Genomic DNA, 13,922 nt, shown 5'->3' with positions numbered 1-13,922 from the left:
CTGCCCTATACTGCAGCAGTCCTTCATTGGTATAGGGACTGACGTACAGTCTGCTAATCACTAACACACAACCTGCTTGGTCCACAAAAGTTCTTATAAGGACTGGTAACTTGGTATAGGGTGCTACGGTACATAGGCCTGAGTGCGTTACAGTCTGCTGTTCTGTAAGGACCGCTATCGGTCCACAATACATAGGGTTGCCGTGCACTACTGCTGACCGCTGCCCTATACTGCAGCAGTCCTTCAGCGGTATAGGGACTGACGTACAGTCTGCTAAACACTAATACACAACCTGCTTGGTCCACAAAAGTTCTTATAAGGACTGGTAACTTGGTATAGGGTGCTACGGTACATAGGCTTGAGTGCGGTACAGTCTGCTGTTCTGTAAGGACCGCTATCGGTCCACAATAGATAGGGTTGACGTGCACCACTGCTGACCGCTCACCTATACTGCAGCAGTCCTTCAGCGGTATAGGGACTAAGAGTTTTGTCACAGGGTCATTTAAAAAATGACATGCAGAGGAAGAGGCAGGCCCTTCCGCAGGGGTGGTAGGGGTAGGGCAGGAGCAACAGGCTTGAGCCAAAGTGGGAAGTTGCAGAAGGTGCGTTCAATTACTTTAAAGGATGCACCAGACTTGGTTGAGTGGCTCGCTCAGCCTTACTCTTCTGCACCCTCCTCATCCTCTCGATCTGCACCCTCTTCTTCACTCTCTGCTATGTGCACCCCCAAAGACACTACCACCAACAACACGACCACCACCACCACCACATACCTTCCGCTTGAGTCACTGGAATTATTTTCCGATCCATATCAAGAGGACATTTCTGATGCGCAGCCACTCTTGGTATTGGATCAGGAAGAGGAGGTAGCAACAAGCGCTACTCAGCAGTCTGACGCCAGTACCCAGATCAGCCCAAGGAGGAGGTTGGTCCCCGGTGTTGCTGCCTACTCTACTTATAGCGGTGGGGAAGGTGACGTTGATGATGACGTGTCTAGTGATGTCACGTGGGTGCCCACAAGAGAGGAAGAGGAGGGGAGTTCAGAGGGAGATATGGACCAGCAGATAGGGAGGAGAAGCAGCAATGACTTACATTGCACAGCAGGGACAAAGCAGACTGCAAATGTATCAGGAGCGAGTCATCGACCATGTACGGTCACATCTGGCGCTCCCAGGACACCGGCACATGGCTCCGCAGTGTGGGCTTTTTTTAACGTGTCCGCTGCTGACAATAGCGTTGCCATCTGCAATCTTTGCAGTCAACGCGTTAGTCGCGGTAAGCCCAATACTCACCTAGGGACGACCGCCTTAAGAAGGCACATGAGCAGCCATCACCGAGCCCAGTGGGAGCAACGGAACACACAAAGCCACACTGCAGGCTCTCACCGTCCAGCCTCGTCTTCTACTTCTCCTTCTCCTCTCTCCTCACAATTGTCCTCCACTCCACCTTCCATCACGCCAAGCTCACATTTTTCTGCAAAAAGGCAGGCTTCCGTGGGCCTAATGTTTGAGCGTAAAAAAATGATGACGCCGGATAACCCTCTTGCCCAACGGTTGGCGGCTGGCTTGTCAGAACTCATAGCCCGCCAACTACTGCCATATAAACTGGTGGACTCGGAGGCCTTTCGCAAATTTGTGGCCATTGGAATACCACAATGGAAGGTCCCAGGAAGGAAGTATTTCTCAGAGAAGGGCATCCCAGAGCTATATGGCCATGTTCAGCGGCAAGTGAATGTATCTCTGGCACACAGTGTCGGTGCCAAGATACATCTGACCACAGACACGTGGTCTAGCAAACACGGGCAGGGAAGGTATATCAGTTTTACTGCCCACTGGGTGAACCTTCTGACGGCCGTCAAGCATGTAACCCGTGGCACCCGTGTAGATTTGGTTTTACCGCCACGGATTGCATGCAGGCCTGACTCTTCTTCTCCTCCTCCTACTCCATCCTCCTCCCTCTCCTCCTCAGCTGCCTCCTCCTTTTCCGCTGCTAGCGTCTCTTCCACTGCACCGCCCAAGCTCCCCAGAACCTATTCCACATGCCAGGTGAGACGTTGCCATGCCGTGCTGCGTCTGTTGTGCCTGGAAGCAAAGAGCCACACTGGCCCGGCACTCCTTTCAGCTTTGCGTTCACAGGCAGATGAGTGGCTAACACCGCTCAATTTGACAGTTGGTAAAGTGGTGTGTGACAACGGTGCCAATCTGCTTAGCGCATTGAAACAGGGCAAAATCACGCACGTGCCGTGCATGGCACACGTCTTAAACTTGGTCGTGCAGCGATTCCTTGTCAAATACCCTGGGGTCCAGGACATCTTGCGGCAGGCAAGGAAAATCTCGGCCCATTTCAGAAGATCTTACACGGCCATGGCTCGCCTTGCTGACATTCAGCGGCGACACCATCTGCCGGTCAGACGTCTTATTTGCGATTGCCCGACGCGATGGAACTCAACCTTCTATATGCTTGATAGGCTGCTCCAGCAGAAACGTGCAGTTAACGTCTACCTGTATGAACTCTGCGAAAGAAACGGTTCTGGGGAGCTGGGTTTTTTTTCACCGCGCCAGTGGCTGCTCATGCGCGACACATGCAGACTTCTGCGGCCATTTGAGGAGATCACCAAACTGGTCAGTCGCAGCCATGGCGCCATCAGTGACATGGTACCTTATGCCTTCTTTCTGGAGCGTGCATTGCGTCGTGTCATTGATCAGGCTGTGGAGGAGCAGGAGCGGGAAGATGAGGAAGTCGCAATGCTGGATGAATTCCCAGGGGGGGCTACTCTATCTGAGACAAGTCAACAACAGGAGTCTGATGAGGAGTCAGAGGAGGATGGTGCCGGGGCGGATGAGCAGGAGCAAGAAGAGCATGCTTTAAACCTTTCTGGGATCCCTGTTGTGCGAGGATGGGGAGAGGAGAATGAAGAGGACGACATTATCCTGGATGATGAGCAGGAGCCAGGCCACCACACCGCTTCCACTTTAGTGCAAATGGGGGCCTTCATGCTCCAGTGTTTTAATAGGGACCCCCGTATAAAAAGCATGAGGGTCAAGGACCAGTACTGGGTGGCAACGTACTTAGACCCCCGGTACAAACACAAAATGGCGGAAATGTTACCGCCGTCGCAGAGGGCTGTCAGAATGCAGCACTTCCAGGCCTTGCTTCGAGAAATGCTGCATTCTGCTTTTGCGTGCGCTGGCAGAGGAGCAATTCCCACTCCCAGAGAAGGATTTGCGGGTACCAATCCAACAGCGCCTGCAAGAAGAGGCCGGTTTGAAGATGTGTTGGTGACTTCGGATATGAGGTCATTCTTTCAGCCGACCCATCGACAGGTGTCATCCGGATCCAGCATCAGGGAACGCCTAGACCGTCAGGTGTCCGACTACATTGGGTTAACGGCCGATGTGGACGCTCTGAGGAGTGATGAACCCCTAGACTACTGGGTGGGCAGGCTTGACCTCTGGCCAGAGCTTGCCCAATTTGCAATCGAACTGTTGGCTTGCCCCTCATCCAGTGTCCTGTCCGAAAGGACGTTCAGCGCAGCAGGGGGGATTGTGACCGATAAGCGTACTCGCCTAGCTCACCACAGTGTTAACTACCTCACATTTCTAAAAATGAATGAGGCATGGATCTCGGAGGAATTCAACACATGTGATCAGTAGACCATGTATATGTCTATAAACAATTTTTGGAATCAAGCACACAGACCTTCTTAATTCATTTGGCTCACTTCCCTGACCCAAAAAAGCACACCGTACTATATGCCCCTACCCTCCTCTTTGAAGAGGTTGAGCGGTGTCATATTTCTACTGGGGCTGCTTATTATGAGGGGTTCCCACCATCCCTGTGCTGTGCTGACTTCCTCCTGGGTGTTCTTATTATGAGGGGCTCCCACCATCCCTGTGCTGTGCTGACTTCCTCCTGGGGGTTCTTATTATGAGGGGATCACACCATCCCTGTGCTGTGCTGACTTCCTCCTGGGGCTGCTTACGGTGCTGCTGTCAGCGCTGTATGTCACGGAGCTGCTGTCAGCGCTGTATGTCACGGAGCTGCTGTCAGCGCTGTATGTCACGGAGCTGCTGTCAGCGCTGTATGTCACGGAGCTGCTGTCAGCGCTGTATGTCACGGAGCTGCTGTCAGCGCTGTATGTCACGGAGCTGCTGTCAGCGCTGTATGTCACGGAGCTGCTGTCAGCGCTGTATGTCACGGAGCTGCTGTCAGCGCTGTATGTCACGGAGCTGCTGTCAGCGCTGTATGTCACGGAGCTGCTGTCAGCGCTGTATGTCACGGAGCTGCTGTCAGCGCTGTATGTCACGGAGCTGCTGTCAGCGCTGTATGTCACGGTGCTGCTGTCAGCGCTGTATGTCACGGAGCTGCTGTCAGCGCTGTATGTCACGGAGCTGCTGTCAGTGCTGTATGTCACGGAGCTGCTGTCAGCGCTGTATGTCACGGAGCTGCTGTCAGCGCTGTATGTCACGGAGCTGCTGTCAGCGCTGTATGTCACGGTGCTGCTGTCAGCGCTGTATGTCACGGAGCTGCTGTCAGCGCTGTATGTCACGGAGCTGCTGTCAGCGCTGTATGTCACGGAGCTGCTGTCAGCGCTGTATGTCACGGAGCTGCTGTCAGCGCTGTATGTCACGGAGCTGCTGTCAGCGCTGTATGTCACGGTGCTGATGTCAGTGCTCTGTATTACGGTGCTGCTGTCAGTGCTCTGTATCTCCTGCACCCTCTTGTTTGCCTACCCTGGTCCCTGACCTTCCCTCTCCTCCATTGCCTTCATTAGCTCCATAGTCCTGAATTGTCAGAACAATTTCCCAAATAAAAAAAAAATGCTTGTAGTTATCGATCCCAAATTCACCTCATACATGTATTATGCTATTGTCCAGGTGGTGGGACTACGTGCTACCCCCTAATAATTACCCCGTGGCCGCAAATTCGACCTAAAGGTTTGCGAAATTCGCCTCCCATTGAAGTCAATGGAGCCCGCGGCGAACGGTCGTTTTCGCGAACGTTTGTGTCCGTTCGCGTTTCGCGTTCGCGAAACGTCCCGTCGGAAGTTCGTCCATCACTAGTGGACAGTCTTCCTAGAAGAGTTGAAACTCTTATAGCTGCTAAGGGTGGGCCAAATAAATATTGAACCCTACAGACTAATGCCCTGTAAACACGGTTGGACATTCCGACGACAAAATCCATCATATTTTGGCCCAAAATGTCTTGCATACACACGATCACACAAAGTTGTCGGAAAATCCGATCGTTCAGAACGAGGTGATGTAAAACACGCGCGTTGGCACTATCAAGAGGCCAGTAGCCAATAGCTTTCGTCTCATAAGTTATTCTGAGCATGCATGGCACTTTGCCCTTTGGAATTGTCTACATATGATCGAAATTTAAACAATCAGATTTTGTTGTGGGAAAATTTTAGATTCAGCTCTCAAACTTTGTGTGTCGGAAATTCTGACGGAAAAAGTTCAATGGAGCCCACACACAATCGGATTTTCCAACAACATGATCCGAACGCATATTTTCCATTGGAAAGTCCGACCGTGTGTACAAGGCATTAGACTGGGATGCCATTAAAGTTTATGTGCGTGTAAAAGCAGGCATCCCAGTACTTTTGGTAATATAGTGTATATACATATGCCTGGTGACTGCAGCTGCTGGGTGTGTGTAAAACCCCCATCTGCTGCTACCAATGTAGTGTCAACATTGGTGGCAGTGAAAAGGTTAAATGGTTGCTAAGCCTAGGGCTAGAGGAATAATATGTAATATTTACCTTATTCTTGTCTCCCGCAGGCTCCCATTATCTGTGCAAAACACTGCCCTAAATCCTCATCTGTGTGATCCCACAGCAGCTCCAATAGTATTGCATTTTACATAAGGATGTCAAGCATACATCCACAACCTTGATTGTCAGAGAGAAGAGGAGAATGGCAGAGCCTGCCAGAACCTACAAGAGCAGGTCTACCTATAGACTTTCGGCAGACCTTCACTTAAAAGTGAAAGTACCGCATAAGTGTCTCGCCTAACCCTCCTCTGACATTTTTGGAACCTTTTTTTGAGCGGGAATGAGTACCTTTTTTGACAGGTACTCGCTCCCACTTCCACAATTTTTATGTAGCTCCATTCACACCAGTGCGATTTGTCATCCTATTTGACAGGTTGAATCGCATTACAAGTCACACTCTACATGAGTTTGCAGTGCTGCTCCAATTTGAAAAAGTTTTTACTGCACTATTTTTACCTATTTCAGGTATAACTTGCATAGACATCTGTGCAAGAAGTCATACAGATATCTTATGCAAGTCACGCTCAAAGTCTCACTGATATGCACAATTTCAAAGCAGCATTCAGTATGAGCCTAGACTTAGGCAAGTCTTGCGGATGTTCAGCACCCTCCTCCCTGTCTGCAACCTGTCACTGCAGCTTGATCTCACGCATGCGCAGCGGAGAGTTAGCTGTGAAACAGGAAGTCACAGCTGGCTCCTCACAGTCATGATGGTTGTGCCCTGAAATCCAAAGACTGGTGAAGAACCGCTCCAGATAAACACAACACTGGATACCTGGGCTAATACGTGTCTGTTTATTAAAAGCCAGGAACTACAGTATTTTTTTTTGCAACCACTTAAAGTGATTGTAAAGTCTCGCTTTTAGAAAAAAATAAAATAACAAACATGTTATACTTACCCGCTCTGTTGCAGTGGATTTGCACAGAGCAGCCCATATACTCCTCTTCTTGCATCCCTCTTTGCTGCTCCTGGCCCCTCCAGCCTGACGAGTACCCTCATAGACCAGCAGCTTGGTATGGGGGCACACGAGCCGAGTCAGAACTCTGTTTATCCATTCAGACACAGAGCTCTGCCCCCTCTCTCCCCTGATTGGCTAACTAACTTTAAATGACAGCCATGGGAGCCAATGGTACCATGGTTTTCCCCCAGCTAATCAGTAGGAGAATCCCAGACGCTGAGTGAATCGTGGAAATTGCTGGCTAGAGAATGGGATTAGGGTAAGTATTATGGGGTACTGGGAGGCCTGCTACATATAAAAGTTTTTAATCTTAATACTAAGAATAAGATTAAGAAAAAAAACCTTTTGCCTTTACAACTCCTTTAAGGACCACCGAACGCAGGTATACTGCGGCAGGTAGGCCCTTCTGTGCAAAATCACATACCTGCACAGAGTCTGGGACACTAAAAATTGCTGATTGCCACCATTACTATTAAAAAAAAAAAGAAAATTCCATAAATATATACCATAGTTTGTAGACGCTATGACTTTTGCACAAACCAATCAATATACGCTTATTGTTTTTTTTTTGTAGCACAATACATATTGGCCTTAATTGATGAATACATTTGATTTTTTAATTTTTTTTTATTGGATATCTTTTATAGCATAATTAAAAAAAAAATTTATTTTTTTTCAAAATTGTCAGTCTTTTTTTTTTTATAGTGCAAAAAACAAAAAGGTAATCAAATAGCACCAAAATAAAGCACTTTTTGTGGGAAAAAAAAAAAGGACATACATTTTATTTAGGTACAGCAGTGCACGACCATGCAATTGTCAATTAATGCAATGCAGTGTCGTATCGGAAAAAAAACAACCTGGTCATGAAGGAGGTAAAACCTTCTGGGGCTGAAGTGGTTAAATAATGTAGTTCCTCTTTAAAAAAAACATTGATTATTGCAGTGGGGCTCCTGCGCTGCAAGGGTTAAATGCTTGTTGCGCTTGGGGGCATGGAGGAATGATATGTAATCCTTACCTTATTTAAAAAAAAAAAGCTTTAAAATAATATTTTTTTGTTTTTGTGAATGGCTTTCAAGAGTTAACTTGACTTGCTGGGTAGCATTCTTCTTTCTGTTTCTTTTAAGTAACCGTATAACATCAGAGGTAAGATTTTAGGACTCTTCTTATAGGTCCCTAGGCAACATGTCTAAATAACACAGTTTGAACTGTCAGATGTCTCTACGACCAAGACAAGGAGGAGAAATAGGTGGCGAAGAAAGTGAGAGGATCCCCCCCTCTTGGTACCCCTCCTCCTCCTCTTCTTCTCACACCTCCCCCTCCTTCTTCCCCTTGTGTGGATGTGAGCATCCCTCCTCTGCTGTATGTGATACATGCTCAGCAGCGCTTACATTGCTTACAGCATGCAGGCTCTGCGATGTTGCCAGGCTGCTTCTACGAGCTGCCTGCAGTCGTGGGATATGTGAGCCTTGAATGGCTGCAGACATCAGCTTCTTGTGTGCGACTCCAAAACCCTTGATTGATCCTTTCCGTTAGCAGTAAAGGTATGCTGAGGCTGCAGGTGAACTTCTAGGTCCTAATGCCGTTTCTTTCCATTTGTCGGATAAAAGAGTCACCTCCGAGACCAGAAAAATCCAGGCGATCAAACCTTTCCTTCTTCTATTGGACTTCACCGGGAGGCAAGTGACACAGGATCTTTGAACGGCAGGCTTTTGGAAAATCATGGGTTTTTGCAGTGGCAGGTGCACATTGATGTTTATATGTGGGATGCAACTGGTAAGTGACACAAGGGTATCTTTACTCATCCTTAATTTGTCAGATGACACTGTATGCAGGCTGATCAGTGTAAGCTTCTGCTGACTATGTAATGTGGGCTTTCTAATGTCTGTTAGATTTTGCATTGCTTTGAAATACTTTTTTTTTTTTTTGCAATGTTTAGCACAGTTGTGCGCAAAGATGTAGGTTACCTGAAAAAAACTAGTACTGGAGAGGAAAGCGTTAACCTTCTTGACAGCGAGTCCTCACTTGCCTGGGAGAGTCTCTAGGGATAAAAGTGGAATATTAGAGCTAGTGAGAAGGATGTCACAAATCTTATAAGAGTGACCCGGTGATACCGCAGACTTACCTGGTACTTTACGGATTACCGGGAATATAGTGCTGGTGTTTTGTGATTCTGTATTATAGCTTCACTTGTATGAATGGGGTTGATGTCTGCTTCAATGGGATGAACCAGGCAGCACACATTTCTTATCTTTACATAAAGGATATCCAGCAGTGATTGAGGTTAATATACATTGGCAATGCTGTTTTCACTGTAATGCACTGATGTTGCTCTATGGCATCTTTGAAGTTTTGGGCATCAATAGTAAACTAGAGAGTACATAACTGTAGCATGCGTGGAAAAATAATTAGGGCTTGGTTAGGTGTAATTGATGCAATGCTGGATTTTAACTGCATTAAAGTATTATTGATTATTTTTTAATCTCATGCTGTGTTTACAGGGGATGAGCAAAAGGCAATGAAACAGTTAACGTACCCAATTGCTTTGACTTTCATAATTGCTTCTGTTCATTTTCCTTTGCTCAGTTTATCATAATAGATCCTCAGTATCTAGAACTTTTTTTTTTTTTTTTTTAGCCTCTATTGTGTCCAGTATTTTGTAGTGTAGCTCTCATCCTGTGCCGTGTAACCATTAATGCAGATATATCAATTCGACCTTATTCTAATGATTTTCTGCTTGGAACTCTATACATATTTATCATGCTAGCCTTTGTTTAATTGGCAAGATTAATTTATTTACAGTCTAAAAGTTGCATTGAGTAGAATAACACTGGGATGAATGCCAATGTCCTTTTGTTTGCAGTCTTGAGCTCCCACAGCTTTAAAAGCGTATTTTTATTGGCCAGAAGTAGTCAATACTTTGTGTTTTTTTTTATAGCTTGATGGTCCTGAATTGAATTCTGGAACAAAGCAACATGTTGTGGCTTGTTTTTACTTGGACAATATAATTGATGGCATATGAAATCTGCATTACTTGTACTCAACATTGATGTATTTACTAAAGCTGTATATTACGGAATGTAAAATTATAGAGAAAAACGTATGGAAGTTATTTTGCAAAAAAATAAAGTACCAACCTCACAAAAGAGTGATGATATAAATAGAGCAAATAGCAAAATGTCATGTCCCAAAAGTTTGTAAGCTACCAGGAAATAACACTAGTTGGCAGCAGATGTACAATATTTCAGCACAGCCAGGGTACCAATAGTTGTATTTCATTCAGCTCTGCTGAAAAGTTTTCTCTCAATGGTTTTGTTCAAAAGGATCCTGTAGCACATTTTGCAAAATATTGGCTACAAAGTAGGGCACGTTTATATTTAGCGTTTTTAGTTTTCTGCGCTAAAATTAAGATAAGATAAAAAGTAATACTGAACATTCATTTTCACTGCTACAGTTTATATTTTTGTATTTTGGAGGGGTGAATTGTATAGAGGAAATTGCACAGTTTCCATAGGGATAAATGGAACCACTTTGAAAATACATGCATCATGCACTATATTCAAGTGATTTATGTAAATGCTTTGAGCTACACAGAAAGTTCCCTCCCCTATAAAAAAAAGTTATGTTTAGATGCATCAAAACACTCAAAAAACACTCAATATATATATATATATATATATATATATATATATATATATATATATATATATATATATATATATATATATATATATATATGAAAAGCTATGCTTTTTAAGCCCAAACATGAAAATGGGTTATTATAGTGAGAAATATGTAGTTAGAAGTGTGTCATTTTTTTTTTATGTACTACTATTTCTTACTGTGTGACTGCTGGGGATTTGTTTATAAATATTGAAATACATAAAATTGTATTTGTATATATTCATACTATATATCTATGTAGCTATATATATATATATATATATATATATATATACATTTAGATGGGTACCTTAACGACCACAACATACAGGGATATACAATGTACTATTAACATGAAAGCATGCACACAGGTTGGACTGGATGGACTTGTGCCTTTTTTCAACCTCACCAACTTTGTAACTATATATGTATATATCTGTATATTATATTACAATATTTTTTTTTAGTTATTATTATTAGTATATATAATATTATGCTGTTCTCATTTTTCTTTAACTAATATTTTATATTTCCATTTCAAAATCTATATACAGTATAATTGATTCTTTAATATACTATTATTGTATAATATGATATAGTTATGGTTACACTTGAAATTTCATTGACTTTATCCCCTAATTTGGTATAAAAAAGTACAAAATCACTGATAAGTATATGCAATCTGTCTCTGTGCCCATTGTCTCTGAATATCAAACATATGTGAAAAGCATGCACAAATATGTTTCCAATGGTGTCAATTATTGCTTTAGATAAACATGTATTGGTGAAAAAAGACCTTGTAAGAACAAAAGATGTTGTAATATTGCTATGGGATATACTGGTTTATTGGTAAAGTGAAAATCTTGACCTCTTACACTGTTACAGGTACAAATGAACACTCTTTCGTGCACATATCGTAAAATATATTAAACATTTTAAATATCTGATGTAAATACCTAGTCTTAACATGTTAAATATCTCACATAGAAATCAGCAACCATGATTTTGAATTGTTTGTGGCAGCTTCTAAATATTGACTAGAGAAGGAATGGCTTGTATAGTTGGTCATCAGAGACATGCAACTTTTAAACTTCGGACATTACTTAGCATATTAAGGAACAGTTGTGCTTCCTAAATGGCCGATACACATTCCCACAGTCTTGGCCAGTTGGCTTTTGGATGTGTAGTGATAACAGAAGCAATACATATGCAACCATGTTCTGGTTGTGTCATTGGTCAAGGTGGACAGAAATATCCATCTAGATTTCAAGTAGGGTTAATAAACAGAAGAAAAAAAAAAAAGAAACCACTGTAAAACATTGTACACTAGTAAACATAAATTTTGTATGATGCCTGGAATTTCACTTTGTTTCGGTATTACAGAAATGTATGTTTAGCGAAAATGTTTTTTTTTTTCAAGTGTGCATACTGTATGAAAGGGTAAAAAACACAGGTTACGTATTGCAATCGTTGAACAAAGTTTCCAAAGCGAAGGGAGTTTGCGTCTTAAACAATTGTCACTCAAACATTTGTCCCCATTGCATAATTATCCCTCATCCCTTCCTCTATTATCCCTCTTCCTCCCTCTTCCTAAAAGTGCTCTAGCAGTGTACATTGCTTATCTGTAATACATACACATCAGTATCTTGAGGGGTGCTTAAGAGTATTAAGTCGGTGCCTTTCCCAATGAAAGCCCCAGGGATTCAGCTTTGCAAGCAATTTGGAAACTTCAGAAACTAATTTATAATGGAACTTAAGAACATTTGTTAGTTGATTTCTCAAAGGCTATGAGTTCCAAAACAATTCCTCTGAACAACAAAAGCAGAATTATTGCTATAGTCTTAAATGATAACTAAAGGCATTTTCTTTTTTTTTTAGATTTGGATAGAGTGGTAAGGAGTTAGAAAATCTCCCTAATGTGGACACAGAAAGCAATAAAAACAGTACTTCTATCTAATTGTTCTTATCACCAATGTCACTGGGAATGAAAGTGAAAGGAACTCTAAAATGTGTGGTTGCCAGGGGAAATCTTCTGTCGAGGACATTTGTTTCTGTGACAACTGTCTAAGAAGGGATATCCTTCACATTGGAAATATAGCCTCTTCTTTTCTGTTGGGTTGACACAGCAGGAAATGAAAGGAAATCTCCCTAATGACACACAGGTGGCAAAAAGCAGCAGATTCATTGCACTGTCGGTGGTGAGCACAAGGATCTCCATAAATTTTGTACACAGTGCAGAGGTCTCCCACATATTTACTATTTCCTCTTCTGCTCAAATCTTTTTAGCCTATACTGTTATGCTGGGTACACACTATAAGAAAATTGGGTGAATAATCATCTGGCTTTCCTTAACCTCCCTGGCGGTATGATTATGTCAGATTTTTGCATCTCAAAGTGGTACATTGTTTTGCATAGAAATGTGGCAGTTTATATTGTAGGCCTGTAATTCTTAGGAATAACTCACTTAAATCTGTCCAAACAAGATTCTAGTAGACATCCCGGGTATGATAAAGTTTGAAACACAAAATCATAAATTATAATATAATAAATAACTATACATAATTATCAAAAATAATAATGAAATGTATTCAATAATGTAATCAAATCAAATACACTGAAAGTTGCTCAGTCGCAGGATATTCTCTGTCGACACTTTCGGTGTCCGATGACAAATTTCCCCACAAATCACTATTGATCAATTCTGCAAGTGATTCTTATTTACTATAGAGTTTTCTAGCTGGTCAAAACCGCTTTTGACGTAAAGGGATGCTTTTTTCTGGAAGTTCTCAAGATTCCAGGCAGAAAGAATGTCATATATAATATAGAAGTACAGGCAGGGCACTGGACAAAGCACTAGCGACAAAAGGAATGTGGACTGATTTGTTCCAGTAATGTAATCTTACAGATTACAATGTACTGTACGTGTTATGTTTTTTATATTTGCTGCCAGCTCCTCCCCCATGCATAGCGATCCTCGCAGGGAATGGAGCGTGACACGCAGTACATCGGACGGAGGACACAGCCGCAGAAACAGCGGGAGGACATTGCAGGATAGTGGGGACAAGGTAAGTAACATTGCCTGGATCCTGCGATTCAATCCCGTGTGTGGCTCGGGGTTACCGATTTTGGTAGTGAAAATTCACCCTGAGCCACACTCGAGAATACCGCTAGGAAGGTTAATGTTTCACAGCAAGTCAAAACTGAGGATGGTACTAATTGTCAAGAAATTCCCATATGACAAAGAATTGTTTTTGTTGTTTATTATTCCTGATCATGCCCAATCTTTGGTATCCGATTCTTTGTACACGGTGCAGAGGTCTCCCACATACAGTATTTGCTATTCTCTCTTCTGGTCCAATTTTTTAGATTGTACTGTTAAGCTGGGTACACACTATTAGAAAATTGGGCGAACGATCTTCCGACTTTATTTAATGTTTCACAGCAAGTCAAAACTAGGGATGGTACTAATTGTCAGGAAATTCCCATATGACAAAGACTTGTACTTGTATGACAAAGACCTTGTT

The 13,922-nt window shown here is 43.1% G+C and overlaps 1 protein-coding gene across 3 annotated transcripts in view; it reads left to right on the top strand.

Moving 5' to 3' along the window:
• Positions 1–8,083: 8,083 nt before the first annotated feature.
• Positions 8,084–13,922, top strand: part of NKAIN2 (sodium/potassium transporting ATPase interacting 2) — a 1,500,295-nt gene continuing 1,494,456 nt past the window's right edge. For all 3 annotated transcript variants that reach the window (XM_077486956.1, XM_077486954.1, XM_077486955.1), the window contains exon 1: positions 8,084–8,511. In XM_077486956.1, the coding sequence (XP_077343082.1) occupies positions 8,458–8,511 (54 nt within the window). In that variant the 5' untranslated portion in view covers positions 8,084–8,457. The remainder of the gene's footprint in view (positions 8,512–13,922) is intronic.

This window comes from Lithobates pipiens, unplaced genomic scaffold, assembly GCF_037356315.1.
Source record: "Lithobates pipiens isolate NorthernLeopardFrog02 unplaced genomic scaffold, aLitPip1_a1.2 Scaffold_18, whole genome shotgun sequence".
NCBI classification, from domain to species: Eukaryota; Metazoa; Chordata; class Amphibia; order Anura; family Ranidae; genus Lithobates; species Lithobates pipiens.
Note: the sequence above shows the minus strand (reverse complement) of the source record. Positions and strands in the feature narration are given on the sequence as shown.